This window comes from Chlamydotis macqueenii, unplaced genomic scaffold (genome assembly GCF_036417535.1).
Source record: "Chlamydotis macqueenii isolate bChlMac1 unplaced genomic scaffold, bChlMac1.mat HAP1_SCAFFOLD_108, whole genome shotgun sequence".
In the NCBI taxonomy this organism is placed as follows: Eukaryota; Metazoa; Chordata; class Aves; order Otidiformes; family Otididae; genus Chlamydotis; species Chlamydotis macqueenii.
The window spans coordinates 1-24798 of record NW_028238996.1 but is presented as its reverse complement, the minus strand read 5'-3'; the positions used below and the strand labels follow the sequence as shown (position 1 = coordinate 24798).

At 73.3% G+C, this 24798-nt stretch overlaps 2 protein-coding genes across 2 annotated transcripts; one reads left to right on the top strand and one right to left on the bottom strand.

Moving 5' to 3' along the window:
• Positions 1-1061: 1061 nt before the first annotated feature.
• NOS3 (nitric oxide synthase 3) lies at positions 1062-12370 on the bottom strand (the record flags this gene model as incomplete). The annotated part of the gene is made up of 19 exons (XM_086771592.1): positions 12219-12370; positions 11203-11305; positions 9833-9981; positions 8686-8848; positions 8476-8567; positions 8251-8392; positions 8036-8175; positions 7233-7407; positions 6308-6409; positions 6008-6202; positions 5846-5919; positions 5625-5769; positions 5443-5547; positions 5181-5248; positions 4974-5090; positions 3881-4055; positions 3670-3799; positions 1799-1877; positions 1062-1249 (listed from the first exon to the last, which is right to left on the bottom strand). Coding segments are annotated over exons 1-19 (2455 nt in total), but the record flags the coding sequence as incomplete, so codon positions are not given.
• A 5292-nt stretch (positions 12371-17662) lies between these two features.
• Positions 17663-24794, top strand: LOC147596181 (voltage-gated inwardly rectifying potassium channel KCNH2-like; the record flags this gene model as incomplete). The annotated part of the gene is made up of 3 exons (XM_086771591.1): positions 17663-18340; positions 19170-19400; positions 24727-24794. Coding segments are annotated over exons 1-3 (375 nt in total), but the record flags the coding sequence as incomplete, so codon positions are not given.
• Between the last annotated feature and the right edge of the window lie 4 nt (positions 24795-24798).

Below are 24798 nucleotides of genomic sequence, written 5' to 3'. Positions count from 1 at the left end.
TCCATCCCATCCCACCCCATCCCAATCCCCGTTCCCATCCCATCCCATCCCAATCCCCATCCCATCCCCATCCCATCCCATCCCATCCCATCCCCATCCCATCCCATCCCCATCCCATCCCAATCCCATCCCATCCCATCCCATCCCATCCCCCACCCATCCCATCCCCATCCCATCCCATCCCTCCCATCCCATCCCATCCCATCCCATCCCCATCCCCATCCCATCCCCATCCCCATCCCATCCCATCCCATCCCCATCCCATCCCATCCCATCCCATCCCATCCCATCCCATCCATCCCCATCCCATCCCATCCCATCCCATCCCCATCCCATCCCCATCCCCATCCCATCCCATCCCCATCCCCATCCCATCCCATCGCCATCCCATCCCATCCCCATCTCCCCATCCCATCCCATCCCCATCCCATCCCATCCCCATCCCCATCCCATCCCATCCCATCCCATCCCCATCCCATCCCATCCCCATCCCCATCCCATCCCATCCCATCCCCATCCCATCCCATCCCATCCCATCCATCCCATCCATCCCATCCCCATCCCATCCCATCCCCATCCCCATCCCATCCCATCCCATCCCCATCCCCATCCCATCCCCATCCATCCCATCCCCATCCCCATCCCATCCCATCCCACCCCATCCCATCCCCATCCCATCCCATCCCATCCCCATCCCATCCCATCCCATCCCATCCCCATCCCATCCCATCCCATCCCATCCCATCCCATCCCATCCCCATCCCATCCCATCCCATCCCATCCCATCCCATCCCACCCCATCCCATCCCATCCCATCCCCATCCCATCCCATCCCCATCCCATCCCATCCCATCCCATCCCATCCCCATCCCATCCCATCCCCATCCCCATCCCATCCCATCCCATCCCCATCCCCATCCCATCCCCATCCCATCCCCATCCCCATCCCATCCCCATCCCATCCCATCCCCATCCCCATCCCATCCCATCCCATCGCCATCCCATCCCCATCCCCACCCCATCCCATCCCACCCCATCCCAATCCCCGTTCCCATCCCTACCGCCCGGCTCCCCCTCCACGCTCTCGGCCAGGACGGGTTGCTCGGGGGGCGGGGGGTCCCGCACGCGCTCCAGCAGCCCCCGCACCAGCTCGGCCCGGTTGGCCGGGAAGACGCCCAGGTGGTCGCCGGGCTGGTACCCCAGCTCTGCGCCCCCCGCCCAGCCCAGCCGCACCAGCAGGGTGGCCCGGCTGCGGGGGGCGACAGCGGGGGTCCGGGGGGGCTCGGGGACGCGGGGGGGGGGGCAGGGGTGTGGGGAGGGGCCCCAGGGGTCTTGAGGACAGGGAGTCCCAGGGGTTGGGGGAACCGGAAGGCGGGGGGGGGGTCAGGGGTGGGAGGGGGCCTGGGGGTCTTGGGGACACAGAGTCCCAGAGGCTGGGAGTCTGGGGGGGGGGCAGGGGCAAGGGGGTCCTGAGGGTCCCGGGGATCGGGGGTCCCAGCAGTGAGGGGTGCTAGACACTGGGAAGGGCCAAGGGCGAAGGGGTCCCGAGGGTCCTGGGGATTGGGGGTCCCGGGGTTCCAGGAGTGGGGGTCCCAAAGGCTGGGAGATCCCAGGGGTGGGGGGTCCCGGGGGTGCGAGGGTGCTGGGGGCGGGGGGAACCCAGGGGCATTGGGGGGGTCTCGGGGTTGCCGGGAGGTCCCAGGGGTGGGGGGTCCTGGGGCTGGGAGTCCCGAGGGTGCAGGGGGGGTCCCGGGGATGCATGAGGGTCCCGAGGCTGGGGGTCCCGGGGGGGGCTCACCCCGACTCCGGGCTCTGCAGGTTCTCCACGGAAAGCACCGAGCAGGGGAACACCCGGCGCTTGTGCAGCTGGGACAGCCCTGGGGCGCGGGGGGCACGGGAGGTTGGGGGGGCACGAGGGGCACGGGGGGGCTGGGGGGGTCAGGGAGGGCATGGGGGTCGGAGGGGCCGGGGGGCTGGTGGGACACAGGGTGGTCACAGGGGCCTGGGGGTGCAGCGGGGGTACGAGAAGGCTTGGGGGACATGGGAGGCACAGGAGGCTGGGGGGGCCACAGCGGGGCTGGGGGAGTCAGAGGGGTCCAAGGGGTTTTATGGGGGGGAGGGCACGAGAGGGCTGGGGGCGTCAGGAGGGGCTGGGGGGGATGGGGGTGTCGGGGGGTTTCGGGGGTGTCCTGAGGGGCTGGGGGGATCACAGGGAGGAGCTGGGGAGACGGGGGGTGTCGGGGGAATTGGGGGAGTCACAAGAGGGCTGGGGGGAGACGGGGGGTGTCGGGGGAATTGGGGGGGACGGGGGGTGTCGGGGGAATTGGGGGAGTCACAAGAGGGCTGGGGGGAGACGGGGGGTGTCGGGGGAATTGGGGGAGTCACAAGGGGGCTGGGGGGAGACGGGGGTTGTTGGGGGAATTGGGGGGGACGGGGGGTGTCGGGGGAATTGGGGGAGTCACAAGGGGGCTGGGGGAGACGGGGGGTGTCGGGGGAATTGGGGGGGACGGGGGGTGTCGGGGGAATTGGGGGAGTCACAAGGGGGCTGGGGGGGACGGGGGGTGTCGGGGGAATTGGGGGAGTCACAAGGGGGCTGGGGGGAGACGGGGGGTGTTGGGGGAATTGTGGGGGACGGGGGGTGTCGGGGGAATTGGGGGAGTCACAAGGGGGCTGGGGGGGACGGGGGGTGTCGGGGGAATTGGGGGGGACGGGGGGTGTCGGGGGAATTGGGGGAGTCACAAGGGGGCTGGGGGGGACGGGGGGTGTCGGGGGAATTGGGGGAGTCACAAGGGGGCTGGGGGGAGACGGGGGGTGTCGGGGGAATTGGGGGGGACGGGGGGTGTCGGGGGAATTGGGGGAGTCACAAGGGGGCTGGGGGGGACGGGGGGTGTCGGGGGAATTGGGGGAGTCACAAGGGGGCTGGGGGAGACGGGGGGTGTTGTGGGGGAGCTGGGGTGGGTTCACAAGGGGGCTGGGGGAGACGGGGGGTGTCGGGGGAATTGGGGGAGTCACAAGGGGGCTGGGGGGAGACGGGGGGTGTTGGGGGAATTGGGGGAGTCACAAGGGGGCTGGGGGGAGACGGGGGGTGTCGGGGGAATTGGGGGAGTCACAAGGGGGCTGGGGGGGACGGGGGGTGTCGGGGGAATTGGGGGGGACGGGGGGTGTCGGGGGAATTGGGGGAGTCACAAGGGGGCTGGGGGGGACGGGGGGTGTCGGGGGAATTGGGGGAGTCACAAGGGGGCTGGGGGGAGACGGGGGGTGTCGGGGGAATTGGGGGGGACGGGGGGTGTCGGGGGAATTGGGGGAGTCACAAGGGGGCTGGGGGGGACGGGGGGTGTCGGGGGAATTGGGGGAGTCACAAGGGGGCTGGGGGAGACGGGGGGTGTTGTGGGGGAGCTGGGGTGGGTTCACAAGGGGGCTGGGGGAGACGGGGGGTGTTGTGGGGGAGCTGGGGTGGGTTCACAGGGGGGCTGGGGGGAGACGGGGGGTGTTGGGGGTTGGAGGTGTCCTGGGGGGCTGGGGTGACTCTCGGCAGGGTGCCGTGGGGGTCCCCCATTCGCGTGGGGGGTGTCCGTGGGGCAGACAGGAGTGGTCGCGGGGGGGGGGCGATGCAGGGGGGGGGGCGGCTCCCGGGGGCGGGGTCCCGGCGGGGGCGGGGGGGGTCGGTACCGGCCAGGGTCTCGGCGGCGCGGGGCTGCCCCACGACGCGGTGCCGCTGCCGCCTCCAGCCGCGGGGGGGGGCGAACAGCTCCCCGGGCCCCCCCGCGCCGTCCCCCACGCAGAAGGTCTCGCAGGCGGCCTGCGGGGCGCGGGGAGGGCGCGGTGGGCGCGGGGGTCCCGCGGCGGGGTGCGTGCCCCCCCCCTCCGCGCCCCCCCGGACCTGGAAGACGCGCAGGGCCCAGCCGCGGAACGAGTCCTCCTGCGCGCACAGCTCGTCCCCCTCGCCCAGCGGCAGCACGCGCTCGCCCCCCAGCTCCTCCAGCCGCGTGTCCACCGCCCGCGCGAACGCGCAGAAGTGCGGGTAGGCGCGCGAGCCCAGCCCGAACACCGCGAACCTGCGGGGGGGGGGGGGGGATGCTCAAGGCTGAGTGGGGGTACCCAGGGATTTAAGGGGGGGCGGGGATGCTCAAGTTTGGGGTGCGGGGCACCCAGGGGTTTGAGAGGAATGCCCAGGGAGGAGGGTGGGGATGCTCAGGGATTTGGGGGGGGGGTACCCAGGGATGGGGTACGGGGCACCCGGGGGGGTGCTCAGGGATTGGGGGGGGGCACCCATGGCTGGGGGGACCCAGGGCTTTGGCAGGGGGATGCCCAGGGATTTGGGGAGGGTACCCAAGGATGGGGATGGAGGGCACCCAGCGATGTGGGGGGACACCCAGAGATGTGGGGGGGTGGTCAGGGATTTGAGGGGGTATCAAGGGAGGGGAGGGATGCTCAGGGCTGGGGGCACCCAGGGATTTGGAGGGGATGCTCTGGTCTTGGGGAAGGGGGCACTCAGGGCTGGGTGGGGGGTACCCAGGGCTGGGGGTGGGAGATGCCCAGGGATTTGTGGGGGATGTGACCCAGGGCTGGGGCAGAGGGCACCCAGGGGAGGAGGGGTACCCAGGGATTTGGGTGGGGGATGCTCAAGGCTGGCAGGGGGGACATGACCCGGTGGTGGGGTGGGGGCACCCAGGGCTGTGGGTCGGGGCGGGGGCCGTGGGGGGGGGGCTGTGTGAGCAGGGGGTGGACAGGCAGGGTTCGGGGCTGGGGACCCCTGGGGCAGCCCCTGCCCCCTTCCACAGCCACGGAGCTGCCGGGGCCGGAGCTGCGGGCGGCAGGGCCGGTGCCCATCGTGGGCTGCGCCCCCTCCCCAGCCGGCAGCCGGAGCAGCCTGCCTGGCACCCTGCGGCCCCCCGCACCCCGGCCGACACCGCGCTGGGGCAGAGGACCCCGGCCTGTCCCTGTCCCCGTGGCCGCAGCCGTGCTGGCGGTACCGCAGGGCGCCCAGCGCGCCGGCGCTGTCGGTGTTGCTCAGCTGCCGCCGCTTCTTCTTCCAGGAGGCGACGAGCTGGTCGGACTGGGAGACGCTGTTGAACCGCAGCTTGTAGCTCCTGCGCGGGACGGGAGGGTGAGGGCAGGGGGAGGGCAGGGTGGGCCCTTCCCCTGCTCCAGCCCCAGCCCGGCACCCCCGAGGCGCTCACTTGGGCGGCTCAGACTGGGAGCTGCTGGTGTAGGGCGAGGTCATCTCCATCAACGCCTTGGAGAAACCCTGTCGAGAGCGGCACGTCACCGTCCCATCCCATCATGCCATCCCCATTCCCGTCATCGCATCCCATCCCATCCCCATCATCCCATCCCATCCCCATCCCCATCATCCAATCCCATCCCGATCCCTGTCCCCATCACATCCCATCATCCCCATCCCATCCCCATCATCCCATCATCCCCATCCCATCCCCTCACCTCCGCGCACTCGGGGGGGTCCCCATTCCCAAAAGTGCTGGTGACCACCAACACCAGGGTCTCGTGCTCCAGGGACACCACATCATACTCATCCATGCAGAACACCTACGTGGTGGGACACAGGGTTGGGATGTATGCAGGGGGCTTCAACTGAGGCGCCAGTTGCATCTCCCCGTGCCCACCTTGGGGTCAAAAGCGCGTCGGAAGAGCTGGCAGAGGTTCCAGGCGTAGGTACGGGATTTGCCCGTCTCGGTGGCGTAGAGGATGGTGGCCTTGACCCGCCGCGCCATCACGTGTCCCATCAGCTTGGCCGAAATCTTCACCGCGCTGGTGGTGGGGACATCGGTTGGGGATGTCCATGGGTGGCCAACCCCCCAAAGACCCCCAACTTGGGGGAACCTACTTGGCCACCTCCTTGAAGGTCTTCCTCCTGGTGACGGTGGTGCCTTTGGAGACGTAGACCTTCCAAGCGTCGGGCTGCGGGGCGGGAGATGGGGGTCAGCCACGGGGGCCGCGGTGCCATGGGGTGGCCACGGGGGCCATGGGGCAGCAGGTCCGAGCCCACCTGGTAGCGGAAGGTGGGGCAGAGCTGATAGTTGACCATCTCCTGGTGGAAGACGGGGGTGAGGCTGCCCGAAATGGGGGGCACGATCCAGACCCAGTCGGCCGGGCAGCCCCCCCGCGTCCGCAGCTCGTTCTCCATGTGCTTCACGAAGGACTCGGTGGCCGCGTGGTGGTCCACGATCGTCACCTTGGCCATCTGCGGTGGTGACAGCAGGCTGAGGTGGAGCGGCCAGCGCGCGCCCCGGTGTCGCGGTGTCACGGCGGCGTCGCGGCGGCCCCCCACCCCGGCCGCGCGTCCCACCTGGTAGCTGTGCAGCACGGCGATGTTCACCTCCACCGCCGCCTTGTCCTTCCAGAGGGACGAGGTCGTCCCCGTGTCCAGCCCCATGCGCTGGGCCACCTCCTGCCAGCCGCAGGGGCGCAGGTCAGGCCGGGGGACGTGGGGGTCCTGGACAGGGGGCCTGGGGGTCCAGGCCATGGGGTGTGGGGGTCCTGGACAGGGGGCGTGGGGCACAGGGGTCGTGGCTGCCAGAGGGGTCCCAGCCAGGGGGTGCAGGGTGCAGGGTTCCTGGCCAGGGGGCACGGGGCATGGGGGTCCTGGCTGGCAGGCACGGGGCATGGGGGGTCCTGGCTGCTGCAGGGGTCCTGGCTGGGGGGCGTGGGAGAGGGAGGGTCCTGAACAGGGGGTGTGGGGGTCCTGGGTGCTGCAAGGGTCAGGTTGGGGTGCATGGGGGCATCAGGGTCCTGGCCAGGGCTGCAGGGCATAGGGGTCAGGCTGTGGGACGCGGGGGTCCTGGGTGGGGGTGTGGGGGCACGATGGTCCCAGCCAGGGGGTGCGTGGTGCAGGGGTCCCGTCTGTGAGGCATTGGGGTCCCGTCCAGGTGCACGGCGATCCCATCCCACAGCGCAGGGGTCTGGGGGGGCAGGGCTCCCGTCAAGGGGCGTGGGGGTCCCATCCTGGGGTGTGGGGGTGCACTGGGGTCCCGTCCAGGGGCACAGGAGTGTGGGGGTCCCATTTGGGGGCGTGGGCTCCTGTCTGGGGGCGTGGGGTTCCCAGGGTGCAGGGGTGCATGAGGGTCCCCTCCAGGGGTCCCGGGAGTGCACGGGGGTCCCGTCCGGGGGTGCGGGGCCCCGGGGGTGCACGGGTCCCGTTTGGGGATGTGGGGTCCTGGGGGCGCGGGGGCGCACGGGGGTCCCGTCCGGGGGCGCGGGGGCGCGGGGCTGACCGGCAGCAGGTTGTAGCGCTGGCTGTCGCAGAGGTTGCGGGCGCCGATCTCGCTGCCCATGTACCAGCCGTTGAAGGGCGCGGCGGGGAACTCCAGCCCCCCGACCTCCAGCAGCATGTTGGACACGGCCGGCAGCGCGTACCAGCGCAGCCCCAGCGCCGCGAACCAGGGCAGCCTGCGGGGGGGCGCAGCTGGGACCCCCGCCCCGAACCAGGGCTGCCTGCGGGGGGGCAGCTGGGACCCCCGCCCCGAACCAGGGCAGCCTGCGGGGGGGCAGCTGGGACCCCCGCCCCGAACCAGGGCTGCCTGCGGGGGGGCAGCTGGGACCCCCGCCCCGAACCAGGGCAGCCTGCGGGGGGGCAGCTGGGACCCCCGCCCCGAACCAGGGCAGCCTGCGGGGGGGCAGCTGGGACCCCCGCCGCGAACCAGGGCAGCCTGCGGGGGGAGCTGCTGGGACCCCCGCCCCGAACCAGGGCAGCGTGCGGGGGGGGGCAGCTGGGACCCCCGCCCCGAACCAGGGCAGCCTGCGGGGGGGCAGCTGGGACCCCCGCACTGCAGCAGCCTGCGGGGGGGCAGCTGGGACCCCCGCCCCGAACCCCGGCAAGCTGCGCAGGGAGGAGGGCTGCAGCCAGGGACCCTCATCCTGCTCCCAGCTCCCCGAACCACGCCGGCGTGAGGGGGGGGCTGCAGCTGGGGACCCCCGTCCCGCTCTCACCCTCTACCCGACGGGCGAGCGCAGGGGACCCCAGCCCCACGGCCGGGAGGGGGTCCCCGGGGGCGGCAGGGGGCACGGCCCCACTCACGTGGGGTGCTGGAGGGGCACCTCGAGGACCAGCTCGGGCGGGATGAGGAAGAGCTCGGGGGGCTCCTCGGGGCCCTGCAGCAGCAGCGGCAGGACGTCGAAGCGGCCGTCGCCGGGGCTCCAGCCGTGCTGCACGCAGAGCTGCGGGGCGGCAGCGTCAGGGCGGGGCAGCGCGGGGCGCGCGGGGGCCGGGGCGCGGGGCGGGGGTCTCCCCACCTCGGTGATGTCGACGCTGGCCGGGTCGCCGTGCACGGAGCCGTCGGGCCGCCGGTAGCCGGCGTAGCGAATCAGCTGCGCGTTCCAGATGCGGAAATCGCCGCGGCCCGGGGCCCGCTGCGGGAAGATGGTGATGGCCGACCTGGGGGGCCGGGGCGGGACGTCACTCACGCCCCCCCGGCCGCCAGCCCCGCGTGCAGGGGTCCGGCCGGGCGGGGGTCTCACCGAATGTTGCCACGGTTGGTGGCATACTGGATGTGGGTGCAGAGGAAGCCGAACATCTCTGCCACGTTGGCACAGTCCCGGGCGTCGAACACCTGCGGGGAGGGGACGGAGCGGGGGTCTCGCTGCCCAACGGGGCCTCTGGGTGGCCCGCTGTGGCCATGGGGTGGGCAGGGGTCCCTGGCGGCACCGCGGGGCGCCCCCTGCCCCGACCTGCAGCTTGTTCCACTGGATGCGGCCCACGCAGCGCGCGGCGTTGCGCCAGGCCTGCTTGGCGCCGAAGACGAGCTCGGGCTCCAGCAGCTGGTAGGTGCCCGTGGCCGCGATGGCGGCCGCCACCTCGCGCAGCCGCTGGGCGTGCGCCGGAGAGTTCTCCCTGCGGATGCCCCCGCGCCTCAGCCCCCGGACCCCAGACCCCCGAGACCCCCGCATTGCTGCGGGGCGCCCCGGGCAGGGCTGCGGCTGGGGGCGCCAGGGTGGAGAGAGGGCTGTGGGGGCTCTGGGGCAGGGATGGGGGTTTGGCGTATTTTGGGCAGGGATGGGCCTGGGGGGTGCCCCTGGACAGATGTGGGGTCGTGGGGTGCCCCAGGGCAATGACGGGGCAGTGGGGCGCTCTGGGGCAGGGATGGGGGCTGGGGGGTGCCCAGGGTGGAGACGGGGATGTGGGGGGCTCTGGGGCAGGGATGGGGGCTGGGGGGTGCCCAGGGTGGAGATGGGGATGTGGGGGGCTCTGGGGCAGGGATGGGGGCTGGGGGGTGCCCAGGGTGGAGACGGGGATGTGGGGGGCTCCGGGGCAGGGATGGGGGCTGGGGGGTGCCCAGGGTGGAGACGGGGATGTGGGGGGCTCCGGGGCAGGGATGGGGGCTGGGGGGTGCCCAGGGTGGAGACGGGGATGTGGGGGGCTCTGGGGCAGGGATGGGGGCTGGGGGGTGCCCAGGGTGGAGACGGGGATGTGGGGGGCTCCGGGGCAGGGATGGGGGCTGGGGGGTGCCCAGGGTGGAGACGGTGATGTGGGGGGCTCTGGGGCAGGGATGGGGGCTGGGGGGTGCCCAGGGTGGAGACGGGGATGTGGGGGGCTCCGGGGCAGGGATGGGGGCTGGGGGGTGCCCAGGGTGGAGATGGGGATGTGGGGGGCTCTGGGGCAGGGATGGGGGCTGGGGGGTGCCCAGGGTGGAGACGGGGATGTGGGGGGCTCCGGGGCAGGGATGGGGGTCTGGAGCACTTTGGCACAGGGGTGCGGATTTGGAGTATTTTGGGCAGGGATGGGGCAGTGGGGCGCCAAGGGGCAGACACGGGGCGTGGGGCAGATGTGGGGCAGACATGGGGCCGTGGGGCAGATATGGGGCAGAGCCCCGCTCACCGCCGCAGCGAGACGTGGTACTGGGTGATGAAGTCGCGGGCCAGGCCCAGCAGCTCCTCGGGGGGCCGCGCGCCCTCGGGCAGGGGGGCCGGCAGCGCCCGCGGCAGCACCAGCGACCCCAGGCAGCGCTGCCCCGAGCAGGGCAGCTCCTGGGGGGGTCACCAGGGGGCTGCTGTGGGCCTGGACCCACAGCGTCCCACAGCCTGGACCCCCAGCCCTGCGCCCTCAGCCCCACGGCCCCCCATCCATGCCCTCCACCCCTGCACCCCTGGCCCTGCACCACCCAGTCCTGTGCTCCCCACTCCCGCACCCCGTGTCCTCCGTCCCACGCCCCCCAGCCCCGCGTCCCCCAGCCCTGTACCCCTCCGTCCCACGCCCCCCAGCCCCGCGTCCCCCAGCCCTGTACCCCTCCGTCCCACGCCCCCCAGCCCCACGTCCCCCAGCCCTGTACCCCTCCGTCCCACGCCCCCCAGCCCCGCATCCCCCAGCCCTGAACCCCTCCGTCCCACGCCCCCCAGCCCCGCATCCCCCAGCCCTGAACCCCTCAGTCCCACGCCCCCCAGCCCCGCATCCCCCAGCCCTGTACCCCTCCGTCCCACGCCCCCCAGCCCCGCGTCCCCCAGCCCTGAACCCCTCAGTCCCACGCCCCCCAGCCCCGCATCCCCCAGCCCTGTACCCCTCAGTCCCACGCCCCCCAGCCCCGCGTCCCCCAGCCCTGTACCCCTCAGTCCCACGCCCCCCAGCCCCGCGTCCCCCAGCCCTGAACCCCTCAGTCCCACGCCCCCCAGCCCCGCATCCCCCAGCCCTGTACCCCTCCGTCCCACGCCCCCCAGCCCCGCGTCCCCCAGCCCTGTACCCCTCCGTCCCACGCCCCCCAGCCCCGCGTCCCCCAGCCCTGTACCCCTCCGTCCCACGCCCCCCAGCCCCGCGTCCCCCAGCCCTGAACCCCTCAGTCCCACGCCCCCCAGCCCCGCATCCCCCAGCCCTGAACCCCTCCGTCCCACGCCCCCCAGCCCCGCGTCCCCCAGCCCTGTACCCCTCCGTCCCACGCCCCCCAGCCCCGCGTCCCCCAGCCCTGAACCCCTCAGTCCCACGCCCCCCAGCCCCGCATCCCCCAGCCCTGTACCCCTCCGTCCCATGCCCCCCAGCCCCGCGTCCCCCAGCCCTGTACCCCTCAGTCCCACGCCCCCCAGCCCCGCGTCCCCCAGCCCTGTACCCCTCAGTCCCACGCCCCCCAGTCTCACATTCCCAGCCCTGCGCCCCCCAGTCCCTCAGCCCCGTGCACCCGAGCCCCACACCCCCAGTCTCACACCACGCAGCCCCGTGCACCCCAGCGCCGCGCCCCCAGCCCCACACCCCCAGCCCCCCACCTGCAGGGCCTGGGCACACAGCGTGTCGTAGCCGATGCTCCCGGTCTCCCAGTTCTTCAGCCGGGCGAAGCGGGGGGGCTCCGCCGGGCGAGTGGGCACCGAGCTGGGGGCAGGGGGGGGCAGCGCTGAGGTCCGCCCGGTCACGGGGGGGCCCCCGGCAGCTGCCAGCCCGCCCCACACGTGGGGCACAGCTCGGGGTCCCGGGGAACCCGGGCTGGGGGGCACCGCACTGGGGTCTCCGACACCGGGACCCTCGCGGCCGCCGGCACCCCGGGGTTCTGGGACCCGTCCGTGGGGCTGGAGACCCCCGGGCAGGGAGCACTGCTGAGCGGGGATCAGGGGAGGGGGTGCTGGGGGGGTGCTGAGGACACGGGGGTGCCCGGGGACCCCTCCCACCCCCCAACCCCTGGTGCCGTTGCTGGGGTGGTCCCAGGCCCCCGGCTCAGCTCTGTGGGGCCGCGCTGTGGGGCTGAGCTGGGGGCGCGGGGGGGCGCGGGGCGTTCCTGGGCCTCGTGTGCGCGGGCGAACAATGGCCGTGACTCAGAGCGGGCTCCCAGCCACCGAGGGGAAAACCGACCTCGTCCCCCCCGTCCGTCCCCGCGTCCCCCGCGTCCATCCCCGTGCGTCCCTGCCGCTCGTCCCCACGCGTCCCCCCTGTCCGTCCCCACGCGTCCCCCACGGCTCTGCCCCCCAGTCCCCTGGCCCCCCACGCCCCCTCCCCAGACGTCACATCGACCCCGTCACGTCCTGGCGTAGTGGTGCCGTGGTGGACCCACGCCGTGGGGTGGGGGGCGCGGGGTTCTGCTGCCGACGGGCTCCCGCGCCCGCACCGCGTGCCACCCCGACCACGACACCTCTGCGCGGGGACGCCCCTCCGGTGGGCTCCGGCCACGCGGGCCGTTCCCACGGGCCACGGCGGCGACGGGCGGGAGGGCGCCGAGCGAGGGGGTCCCCGCTGTCGCGGGGTGGGCGTCAGTGCCGCCGCTCCGCCCGCCGCGCCCGCCGCGCGCACCCACCTGCCGCGCTCGGTGCCGACGCTCTCCTCGGGCGCGGCGCTGAGCTGGCGGGAGCAGAGGCCCAGGCCGCAGGAGCGCGCGGCGCCGGGCAGCACGGCCGGCAGGTTGCCCATCGCGCCGCCACTGAGCCGCCGGGGCCGGGAGCGGCCGCTTCCTCCGCGCGCGGTGGGGAAGTGGTGACCTCGGCCGCGCGCCTCCACCCTGCGCACAATGGGCGCCCCACCGCCCCGACGCCGCCCGCCGGAACGCAGCCCAGCCCGCACCGCAGACCCCACCGTGGGGCTGGGCCGGGGGCTTCGGCCCTCGCTGCGCCCCAGCGTGTGGCCAAGGGCGCGCGGAGGTGGCAGTGCCGGGGGGGCAGCAAATGTGGGACCCCCCAGCGCAGCCACGGGACCCTCGGCACGGCCATGGGACCCCCAGTGTGCCCACTGGACCCCTGGTATGGCCACAGGACCACCAGTGCAGCCGTCGGACCCCTGATGTGGCCACAGAACCTCCGGCACGGCCATGGGACCCCTGATGTGACTGTGGGACCCCCAGCACAGCACAGGACCCTCGCACAGCCACGGGACCTCCAGACAGCCACGGGACCCCCAGTGTGGCCACAGGACCCCTGGCACAGCCACAGGACCCCTAGGACAGCAGTGAGACCCCCATCGCAGCCACGGGACCCCCAGCCTCCCCTGGCCGCTGCCCCACGGAGGGGTTCGCTCCCCTGGCCCCCAGCCCCACAGCACGCTGGAGCCGGGGGGGCGAGGGGGTGTGGGTTGGGGTCTGCCTGCCGCCCCCCCCACCCCCGCTGGGTGCGCGTCTCTGGGGGGCCATGGGGTACCCCCCCCGGGGTCCCGCTCACGCCAGGAGGGTGGGTGCCCCGCGGGGGTCCCGGGCCCCGCACCCGCGGGCTGCGGGGCGGCGGTCCGGAGCGAGCCCCCGCTTTCCGCCCCCCAGCTCCTGCAGGGCCAGGCCGGACCCCCGAGAACCCCGGGGCGGGGGGGGGGTGCTCCGGGGGTGCAGAGTGAGGGGTGCGGGACCCTGGGGGGGCGGGGCGCAGGCTGCGGCCCCCGAAGCCGACGGGAAACCGCTCCCAGCGCCGGTGCGGGGGTTCCTTCCTGCGGGGGGCGGCACCGGGGGGGTGGGATCCGGGGGGGCGGGGGCCCGGGGAGGCGGGTCGCAGCCGGCTCCGCGCCTGTCCGTCAATGCAGAGCGCCCTTCTGATTGGCTGCTCTTTCCGAGGGGGCGGGGACTCGGCCTCGGGCAGGCGGGGGGCTCAGGGCTGGACCTGCTCCGTGGTCCCCCCTACGCCATGCCCCCCCCTGTCCCACAGCCCCCCTGCCCCATGCCCCCTCTGCCCCACAGCCCCCTACCCCATGCCCCCCCCTGCCCCACAGCCCCCTGCCCCATGCCCCCTCTGCCCCACAGCCCCCTACCCCATGCCCCCCCCTGCCCCACAGCCCCCTGCCCCACGGCCCCTCCTGTTCCACAGCCTGGGGCTGCGGTGCGAGGGTCGAGAAGGCCGAGTGCCGGGTCCCGCCCTGGGGGGCACCGACCCCCCCACCGCTCCGGGCTGCGGCTGTGAGGGGCCTGGAGCACCGGCGCCGTGCGGGGCGGCCGGGGAGCGGGGGCTGCTCGGCCTGGAGCAGAGGAGGCTGAGGGGAGCCCGCATCGCTCTCCGCCGCCCGGAGGGGGCCGCAGCCGGGGGCCGGGCTCTGCTCCCCGGGACGAGGGGAAACGGCCCCAGGTTGCGCTGGGGGGCTGGGTTGGGTGTCGGGAAAAACCCCTTCCCCCAAAGGGCTGCCAGCGCTGGGACGGGCTGCCCGGGGAGGGGGGAGGCACCGCCCCGGGGGGGCTGGAAGACGCGGGGCTGTGGGGCCCGGGGCCGTGGGTCAGTGGCTGTGGGGGGGCCGGGGGGGCGCCGGGACCCGGGAGGTCGCTGCCGGCGCAACGGCTCCGCGAGTCTGTGGGATGGGCTGGGCTGAGATGGGTTGAACTGGGCCGGACTGGACTGGGCTGGGCTGGGCTGGGCTGGGCTAGATTGGGCTGAGCTGGGCTGGGCCGAGCTGAGATGGGTTGACCCAGGCTGAACTGGGCCGAACTGGGCCGGGCCGGTCCGGTCGGTCTTGCCCCGGCAGCGGCTCCGGGTCCGGTGCCCGGCGCCAGGTTCAGCACCTGGGACAGAGCCCGGCGGGGCGGGCGCGCTGGGACTGGGGTCGGACTGGGACTGGGGTCGGACTGGGACTGGGATTGGGATTGGGACAGGACTGGACTGCACTAGGATCGGGATCGGACTGGGATCAGTCTGGGATCGGACTGGGATTGGGACTGGGATCAGCACCGGGACCAGCACCGCCACTGGGACCAGCACTGGGACCAAGACTGGGACTGGGACCCAGACTGGAACCAGCACTGGGACTAGGACCGGGACTGGGACTGGAACTGCAACTGAGACGGGGATTGGAATTGAACTGGGACCAGCACCAGAACTGAGACAGCACCGGGACTGGGACCCAGCGCTGGGATCGGGACTGGAACTGGGATCAGAACTGGTACTGGTTCCTGGACTGGACGGGGACTGGGATTGGGACTGGGACTGGGTTTGAGACTGAGACAGAGGCTGGAACTGGGACTGGACTGGGACAGGAACTGGAACTGGACAGGAACTTGAAACTGAAATTGGAACTGAACTGGGACTAGAACTGGTACTGCAACTGGACTGGAACTGAGACTGGGACCAGAACACAAACAGCATCATGATTGTGACTGGGATTGTTCTGAGACTGGGACTGGGACCAGCACCATGACTGCGACCAGTACTGGGACCTGGGCTCGGTCTGGGATTGGCATTGGAACTGGGACTGGGAGTGGGACCGGAGTGCGACTGGGATTGGGACCAGCACCGTGATTTGGGTGAGGACTGGGACTAGGACTGAACTGGAACTGAGATCTGGACTGGGAGCAGCACTGGGACCAGCACCGGGACTAGGACCGGAACAGAGATTGGGACTGGGACTGCAATTGGGAGTGAAACTGGACTGGAATTGTAACTGGGACTGGGACACGGACTGAACTACGACTGGGTCCAGAACCGGGACCAGCATTGTGATTGGGACTGGGACTGGACTGGAACTGGGACCAGCATCAGGAGCAGCACTGCAACTAGGACAAGAACTGAGACTGGGACTGGGATTCAGGCTGGACTGGGACCAGCAATGGAATGGAAACAGTACCAGGACTGGGACTGGGACCAGAACTGGGGCTGGGACCAGAACTGGGACCGATACTGGGACCCAGCACTGGGATCGGGACCAGAACTGGGATCAGAACTGGTGCTGGGACCTGCAATGCACTGAGACTGGACTAGGACTGGGACTGGAACTGGGACTGGGATTGATCTTGGGAGCAGGACTGGGATTGGGACTGGACTGGGACTAGGATTGAAACTGAAACTGGAACTGAACTGGGACTGAGGCTGGGACTGGATCTGGACTAAAACTGGGACTGGGACCAGCACCATGACTGGGACCAGTACTGGGACCTGGAGTGGGTCTGGGATTGGTACTGGAACTGGGACTGGAGTGGGATTGGGACTGGGACCAGGACTGGGAGCAGGACTGAAGTGGAATTGAGACCCAGACTGGGATCAGCATGGGAACCAGCAGTGGGACTAGGGCTGGGACTGGGACTGAGACTGGAACTGCAACTGGGACTGGGATTGGGACTGGGACCAGCAGCGGAACTGAGACACAGCACCAGGACTGGGATCAGAATCGGGACTGGACTGGGATCCAGCACTGTGATCGGGACCAGAACTGGGATGGAACCAGTACTGGGACCTGGACTGCACTGGGACTGGACTTGGAATGGGCCTGGGACTGGGATCAGGATTGGGACCAGCACCAGGACTAGGACTGGAACAGAGATTGGGACTGGGATTGGGAGTGAGACTGGACTGGAATTGTAACTGGGACATGGACTGGACAAGGACTGGGTCCAGAACCAGGACCAGCACTGTGATTGGGACTGGGACTGGGGCTGGACTGGGACCAGCACCAGAACTGAGACAGCACCAGGACTGACATGGAGACCAGAACTGGGACTGGGGCTGGGACTGGGACCCAACACTGGGATCAGAACTAGTACTGGGACCTGGACTGCACTGGGACTGGAACAGGAACGGGACTGGGACTGGGGTTGGAACTGGACTGGAACTGGGACTGGGACTGGACTGGAACTTGGACTGGATTGGACTGGAACGGGGTGGGACTAGGATGAGCACCAGGAACAGCACTGTAACTGGAACAACCACTAGGACTGGACCTGGACTGGGACTGGATTGAAACTGGAACCGAACTGAATCTGGATTGAGACCTGGACTGGACTAGGACTGGTACCAGCACTGGGACCAGCACCAGTATTGGGACCAGTCCTGAGACTGAGACTTGAACTGGGACTGGGATCAGTACTGGAACTGGCCTGAGACCGGGACTGGGACCAGAACTGGGACCAAGACTGGGAGCTATCACTGGGATCAGGACCAGCACTGGGACCAGTACAGGGACTGGCATGAGTCTGGGACTGGGGCTGGACTGGGAACAGCACCAGAACTGAGACAGCACTGGGATTAGGACTGGGACTGGCACTGGGACCCAGCACTGGGATTGGGTCCAGAACTGGGATCGGCACTGGTACTGGTTCCTGCACTGGGACTGGGACTGGGCTGGCACTGGGACTGGACTGGGACTGGGACCAAGCACCAGGCGCAGCACCGTGCCTGGTACCAGCACTGGGACTGGGACTGGGCTGGCACTGGGACTGGACTGGACTGGGACCAAGCACCAGGCGCAGCACCGTGCCTGGTACCAGCACTGGGACTGGGACTGGGCTGGCACTGGGACTGGACTGGACTGGGACCAAGCACCAGGCGCAGCACCGTGACTGGTACCAGCACTGGGACTGGGACTGGGCTGGCACTGGGACTGGACTGGACTGGGACCAAGTACCAGGCGCAGCACCGTGACTGGTACCAGCACTGGGACTGGGACTGGGCTGGCACTGGGACTGGACTGGACTGGGACCAAGCACCAGGCGCAGCACCGTGCCTGGTACCAGCACTGGGACTGGGACTGGGCTGGCACTGGGACTGGACTGGACTGGGACCAAGCACCAGGCGCAGCACCGTGCCTGGTACCAGCACTGGGACTGGGACTGGGCTGGCACTGGGACTGGACTGGACTGGGACCAAGCACCAGGCGCAGCACCGTGACTGGTACCAGCACTGGGACTGGGACTGGGCTGGGACTGGACCGGTACCGGGGGGCCCAGGGGGGTGCCCTGGGGGGGCCGGGGGTGACGCGGGGCGATGCGGGGGCTGAGGGGGGGGCACCCACGGAGGGGCCGGGCGGGGCGGGGCGGGGCGGGGGGCCCCTTACCTCCCCCCCCCGCGGCCATTGGCGCGGCCGCGCTCGCCCCGCCCCGCGGGCACGGCTGTCAACGCGCAGCGCCCGCCGGGCCGGGCCGGGCCCCGCCGAGCCCCGCCGAGCCCTGCCGAGTGCAGCCGAGTCCAGCCGAACCGAGCCGAACGAACCCGAGCCCAGCCGGACCGGGCCGAGCCCCGCCGAACCGAGCCGAGCCCAGCCGATCGGAACCGAGCCCAGCCGAACCGGGGCGAGCCCAGCCGAGCCCAGCCGAACCGGGCGGAACCGGGCCGAGCGGGGCCGAACCGGGCCGGGCCGGGCGGAACCGGACCGGGCGGAACCGGGCGGGGCGGGCGCTCCCTCCCCCGCCGCTCCGTGCCTAAATAAGGCCGATGCCGCGCCCGCCGCGCCGCGCACCGAGCGGGTAGAGCCGGGGGGGCCCGGCCCCGCACCGAGCACCGCAGCGGCGGGGGGAGCCCGGCCCGAACCCCCGCTCCCCGCCCTCCCCCCCCTCGCGCCGCCGTCCTTGGCTGAAGGGCAGCGGGACCCCCCGCGGCGCGGGGCCGCCCCCCCACGGTCCCGCGTGTCCCGGCGGCGCGGAGCGGGCGGCGGCGCTGCCCCATGGGCCGGGCGGGATGCCGGTGCGGCGGGGGCACGTCGCCCCCCAGAACACCTTCCTGGACACCATCATCCGCAAGTTCGAGGGGCAGAGTGAGTGGGGCCGGCGGCGGGGGCACGCGTGGGGCCGGGGGGGGGCGGGGTGCAGGTGCCACCGGCCTCAGGGCGGGGCTGCCGTGGGGTGCCCCCCCTCTCCACGAGGGGGCCGACCGAGCCCCCGTTACCGGACGGGGACCCCCGCCAGTCCGCGGCCTCTCTGACCCACGGCGCTGGGCCGCGGGGTTTGGTGGGGGGGATGCCGTTGTCCCCGCGCTGGGGGGGGGCGGGCACCTCCCCGGGATGGGGCCCCGGGCAGCGGTGTGGGGGCGACGGCGGGGGGCCGGGCCGTGGGGTGCCACGGGGCCGGGGGACAGGGGACAGGCCGCGTGCCGGGCGTGCCGCTGCGGCCTGGCCGAGCCTCTGCCCTTGGGCGGCGGCGGCGGGGTCTCCATGGCGGTGGTCATGGCATCCCCGTGGCGGTGGGGTCCCCGTGGCGGTGGGGTCCCCGTGGCGGTGGGGTCCCCGTGGCGGTGGTCATGGCATCCCCGTGGTGGTGGGCTTTCCGCGGTGAAGCCCCCGCGGCGGTGGTGGTGGTGACGGGGTCCCCACGGTGGTGGTGGTGACGGGGTCCCCGCGGTGGTGGTGGTGACGGGGTCCCCGCGGTGGTGGAGCCCCTGCAGTGGTGGTGACGGGGTCCCCGCGGTGGCGGCGGGGTCCCGCTGGTGATGGTGGTGGTGCCCAGTGCCTTGAGGGGTGCCCCGGGGAGCGAGCGGGGTGGCTCGTGGGGCGTTTGGTCGCTGGGCGCCCGGAGCTGCGGAGCCGGGCAGGGGGGCGCGGGACTGGCAGGGGGGGCACGGCGCTGACCCCCTCCCCTCTCCCGCAGGCCGCAAGTTCATCATCGCCAATGCGCGGGTGGAGAACTGCGCGGTGATCTACTGCAACGACGGCTTCTGCCAGCTGTGCGGCTACTCGCGGGCCGAGGTGATGCAGAAGCCCAGCACCTGCGACTTCCTCCACGGGCCCCGCACCCAGCGCGGCGCCGCCGCCCAGATCGCCCAGGCGCTGCTGGGCGCCGAGGAGCGCAAGGTGGAGATCTGCTTCTACCGCAAGGACGGTAGGGACCCCGCGCCGCCGCGGCCGGCGGAGGGTGACGCGTGTTTGCGCGGGACGAAGGCGGCCGTCCCTCGTGGGCAGACGGACCCGCGCCGTGCCCGTCCGTCAGCCGTGCCGGGCCTGCCGCGCCGTGGGTGCCGCGTGGCGCCGGAGCGGGCGGGAGCCTGGCGCCGACGGCCGGTGTCCGCGTGCCGAGGCCGAGGGGGCGGCTGCCCCACGGCCGGGTGGGACACGGGCGCTGCGCTGCGCCCAGTCCCACAGCCGCAGCCCGCGGTGGGCGTCGCGGTGCCGCCATCCTGGCGGGAGCACGTGTGGGGGTCTCCGACTGCCGGGGCCGTGCTGCAGCCCCTGCTGGGCTCCGGCGCCGCCGGTCCTAGGGGTCCCTGCGCTGGGTGACCGCGCAGACAGGTGGGTGCCGGGCCCCCGCGGTGCCTGGGCTGGGGCTGGCGCCAGCGGCCCTGTGTTGGCGGTGCCAGGGCTGGCCCCGCGCCGTGGCCTCGCCGGTGCCTGCGCCAGGTGTCCCGGCTCTCGCGGCAGCTGTCTCCGGCGCTCGGCTCCCGGCCCCGGTTCCGGCACGCAGAGTAAACAAAGCTGGCTCCCAGCTGCCGGCCCCGCGCCGCGGCCACGTGGAGCCACGCCGGCTTCGGCTCGCCAGTGCCGCCCAGCCTCGGGGACACGGGGTGCCGGGGGGCCCGGCCGGGGCTGCCGGGGGCTCGGGGGGCCGAGCTGGGGCTCGGGGAGCGTGGGGGGAGACCCGCGGCTCTGCGTGCTGCCTGGGCGCCGCGGTGCCCGGCACAGCCGGGGCTGCAGCAGCGAGGCGGGCGCAGCTGGTGCCGGTGCCCTTTGGACCCGTGCGCGGTGCCGGGGGCTGGCGGCACGTGGCTGCTCCGTCCCAGCAGCGCGGGCGGCGCCTGGCGAGCCCCAGTTTGGGCTGTGCCTTCCCGGGCCCTCGCTGGGGTCCCCCCGCCGCCGCGCGCCCGGGCAGCGCCCACAGCCAGCGCCCACCCGCGTGGGGCTGGGGCGCGCGGGGCCGGCGGGGGCGGCTGGTGCTGCGGCGCTGCTGCCCGCGCCGCGTCCCCGGGGAGCGCGGTGTTTCCGCCGGGATATTTATAGGCGGCAGCGGGTGCTTCCTCGCCCTGCGCGGGGCAGGGGGGCCGGGAGGGGGGCTCTGCGGGACCCGGCTGCCTCGCCCGTGGGGCAGGGCTGCAGCCAGTGGGACCCCCCGGCGGTGTCCGGCCTCGGGGATTTGGGGTTTTCCTGCCCCACATCCGGGGGGCTCCTGCAGTGGCACCCCTCGCACGTGTCCCCCTCTTTCTGCCGCGCGGCTCCGTGCCACAGCGCCGCTGCCCTCCTGCCCCTGCGGCGCCGGCACGGGGGGGCTGCCGGCTGCGCCGCCGGAGCAGGCGAGGGGTGCTCGGGAGGAGGGGGCTGGGGGGTCCCGCCTGCTGTGCCGGCACACCCCGAGCACCCCCAGCCGCTGTGGGGCAGGGACCTCGCTGCCGGCTCCGGCCTTGAGACTGGGCCTCAGCGCGTCCCGGCGCGTTCCTGGCGCCGCTGCCGTCACCCGTGCCCTCGCGCTCGTGCCATGGCGCTGAACCCCGCTCCTCCGCCCCGGCGGCCCCCCGCACCGAGCCCCCCGCTGCAGCGGCGCGGTGCTGCAGGGAGGCGGCTGGGCCCCGCCGCGTCGCCAGCCGCTGCCGCAGCCATTAGTTCTGCGCGCCGCTGTTTGTGCAGCCCCGGCGCTGGCGGGGACGCCGGAAGGTCGCGGCGGCCCCCGGAGAGCCGCGTGCCCGCCGGGACGGCCTTGGGCTGGCGGGGCAGCCGCGCCGCGTCTGGGGCAGGGAGCGGGCAGGGACCCCCCCGCCCCCGGCATTTGGGGTCACGGGGGCGCAGCGGCGCGTGCCCGGCCGGGGCGGAGGGCGCGAAGGTGCATGCCCGGCACGCGCTGGCGTGTCTCAGCGCGGGGGCTTCGGCTGCGCTGGCGGGGGCTCTGCGGCACCGCGCGGGCACCCCGGGGGCTGGCGGGGTCAGCGGGGCGCCCCGAGGTCGCGGCCCCGCTGCGGTGCGTCGGCGTCGGCCCGGCGGGTGCTGGGGGGCTGGGGGTCCCCGCGGGGGCCGCGCGGGGAGCGGTGACAGGGCTGCGCCCGGCTGCGCCGTGGGTCCCGGCAGCGGGCTGTGGACGGGGGGCGCGGTGCGGCCGAGCTGTGCTGTGGGGCGCGGGGGGCGGTGCAGGGTGTGGGGGGAGTGGTGTGGGGTTTGGTGGGGGCGTAGGGTGCAGGCGGTGAGGTTTGAGGGGATTTGGGGGGGTTAGGGGGTGCAGGCTGTATTGAGGGTGTTGGGGGATGCAGGTTGTGGGGGCTTGTGGGGTGCAGGGTGGGGGCTGGGGGGAGGCTGTGGGGTTTGGGGTTGGGGGATGCAGGTTGGGGGGGTTAGGGGGTGCAGGGTGGGGGTTGGGGGATTAGGGGGTGCAGGCTGGGGGTTTGGGGTTGGGGGATGCAGGCTGTGGGGGGTTAGGGGGTGCAGGGTGGGGGTTGGGGGATTAGGGGGTGCAGGCTGGGGGTTTGGGGTTGGGGGATGCAGGCTGGGGGGGGTTAGGGGGTGCAGGGTGGGGTTTGGGGTTGGGGGATGCAGGCTGTGGGGGGTTAGGGGGTGCAGGGTGGGGTTTGGGGTTGGGGGATGCAGGTTGGGGGGGTTAGGGGGTGCAGGGTGGGGTTTGGGGTTGGGGGATGCAGGCTGTGGGGGGTTAGGGGGTGCAGGGTGGGGTTTGGGGTTGGGGGATGCAGGCTGTGGGGGGTTAGGGGGTGCAGGGTGGGGTTTGGGGTTGGGGATGCAGGCTGTGGGGGGTTAGGGGGTGCAGGGTGGGGTTTGGGGTTGGGGGATGCAGGCTGTGGGGGGTTAGGGGGTGCAGGGTGGGGTTTGGGGTTGGGGGATGCAGGCTGTGGGGGGTTAGGGGGTGCAGGGTGGGGTTTGGGGTTGGGGGATGCAGGTTGGGGGGGTTAGGGGGTGCAGGGTGGGGTTTGGGGTTGGGGGATGCAGGCTGTGGGGGGTTAGGGGGTGCAGGGTGGGGTTTGGGGTTGGGGATGCAGGTTGGGGGGGTTAGGGGGTGCAGGGTGGGGTTTGGGGTTGGGGGATGCAGGTTGGGGGGTTAGGGGGTGCAGGGTGGGGTTTGGGGTTGGGGTATGCAGGCTGTGGGGGGTTAGGGGGTGCAGGGTGGGGTTTGGGGTTGGGCGATGCAGGCTGTGGGGGGTTAGGGGGTGCAGGGTGGGGTTTGGGGTTGGGGTGCCGGCTGTATTGAGGGGGCTATGGGCTGCAGGCTGGGGATTTGGGGGCGGTTGGGGTGCAGGCAGTGAGATTTGGGGAGTTGGGGGGTGCAGGCTGGGGTTGGGGTTCGGGGGGCAGCACGGGCTGTGGGGGTGGGGCCGGCGGTCCCAGTGCTGCCCCCTGGCGCTCGCGGGGAGCAGCGCAGCGCGGGGGGGTGCGGTGGGGACGGGGGGGGTGCGGTGGGGATGGGGTGCGGGGAAGAGGGGCTGCGGGGGATGTGCGTGCCTTGGGGGGACTGCAGGCTGCAGGGTGGGGGTGGGTTTTGGGCACAGGGGTGGGGCTGTGGGTGCCTTTGGGGTGGCGCTGCATGTGGGGCGCAGGGTGCTCCCTGAGCAGAGAAACGGCCCCCCCCGCCCCCCTCCCTGCGGCGTGGGGCACGTTCAGTCCCCGTCACCCGTGGCCGGGGTCCCCCAGTGCGGGGGGCTGGGGGGTGCAGGACCCTCCCGTCCCGCTGGGGGTGGGGGGGGCAGCCAGTTCGTGCAGCCCCTGGTGCGGGACCTGTGCCGGGGGCGGGGGGGGCACAGCCGGGGCTGGGGGGATGCCGTGGGGGGGCAGGGGGCTCAGCGAAGCCCCTCCTCTCCCCCAGGCTGGAGCCGCACCGCTGCTGTGGGTGGGCCCGGTGTTCGGTGCCCCGAGCCCTGCGCCCCACCAGGGCTCCCCGCCGCCCCTGTGCCCCGAAACGCTCCTGTCCCAGGGCCCCGCGTCCCCATTCCCCACGGGCAGCCCGGTGGGGTGGGGGGGGGGGGGCCTGGGGCCGGACCGTGGCCGGACCGAGACCCCGGCGTGGCGTGGCGTGGCGTGGCGTGGCGTGGCTGTCCCGCGCGCGGCGCCGGCTGCCCACAGCCATATTTAGGCATAAAGCCGGCGCGGCGGCAGCGGTGCCAAGGGCCGCAGCCCCTGAGCTCGGCGGCGGGGCCGGGGGGGCCACGCAACGGGGGGGGGGCACCCCTCTGTGACCCCGTGCGGCCAGGCCCCCCAGCCCACGTGGGGCGGGGGTCTGGGCTCCCGCAGCCCCCTGGGGCCGTGGGACCCCCGCCCGGAGGCCCCGCCAGCGGCGAGGTGAGGTGCGTGGGGGTCCCGCTGCCCCGCGGGCGGTGGGATGGGGCGGCCGCGGGCGGGGGGGGGCCGCGCTGGCGCGTGGCGGGCGGCGCGGGGGGATTAGGATTTCCCGCCGGAGCCGGTGCCGGGTGGGCGAGGATGAAGCAAAGCCTCCGCGGCGCGGGGCGGCCGTGTGCCGGTGTGGCTAATCCCCCCCAACGCTGGGGACCCCGCTGCGGCCCGCGCCGAGGCGCGTGGTGCCACGTTGCGGCGTGTGGTACGGCGCCGCGCGCCTCCTGCGGCGCTGGCCCCCCGCCGCGGCCCCACGTGCGGGCAGGGATTCCCCACGCGGGGCTGGGGCCGGTGCCGGTGCCAGCTGGCGGCCGCCGTGCCGGGCTCCCCGCCGCAGGCTGCCGGGCCCGCTGCCAGCGGGGGGGACGCCGTGCGGGGGCTGCGGCGCGGGGACGATGCAGCGCCCCGGCGTCACGCGCTTCTGTCGTCCTCCCCCGCGCCGGCCCGCGTCCCGCTGCGCCGTTGCGGGTGCCGGGGGGGGGCGGGGGGCTGCGGGACGACGTGCGGAATGCTGCCCCATCCCTGCGCGGGAGCCGTCACCCCAGGCGCCCCCGGCCCGGCTGAGCTCCCGGCCGCGGCGCAGGATTAACGCTGCGGCTGTTAACGAGTCCTGAGCCGCTTAAGCTGGCCTGGCACCCCGGCCGCCCCCGGCGCTGCCCCCCTGCCGCTGCCCCACACAGCCCCTGGGGTTTTTGGGGGGTCCGAGCTACCCCCCGCCTCCTGCCGCTGCGGCCATGCCGAGCACCGGGGGAGCGGCGCCGGGCTGCGTCCCACCCTCGCGTGCCTCAGTTTCCCCCCGCGCAGCTGTGGCGGGGCTGGGGGGGGCCGCGCGCCACTGGGCGAGCTGGGGGGGCCTGGGGCCGTGGCACCGCGGCGCTGAGCCCCCTCTCCCGCAGGCAGCTGCTTCCTGTGCCTGGTGGACGTGGTGCCGGTGAAGAACGAGGATGGGGCCGTCATCATGTTCATCC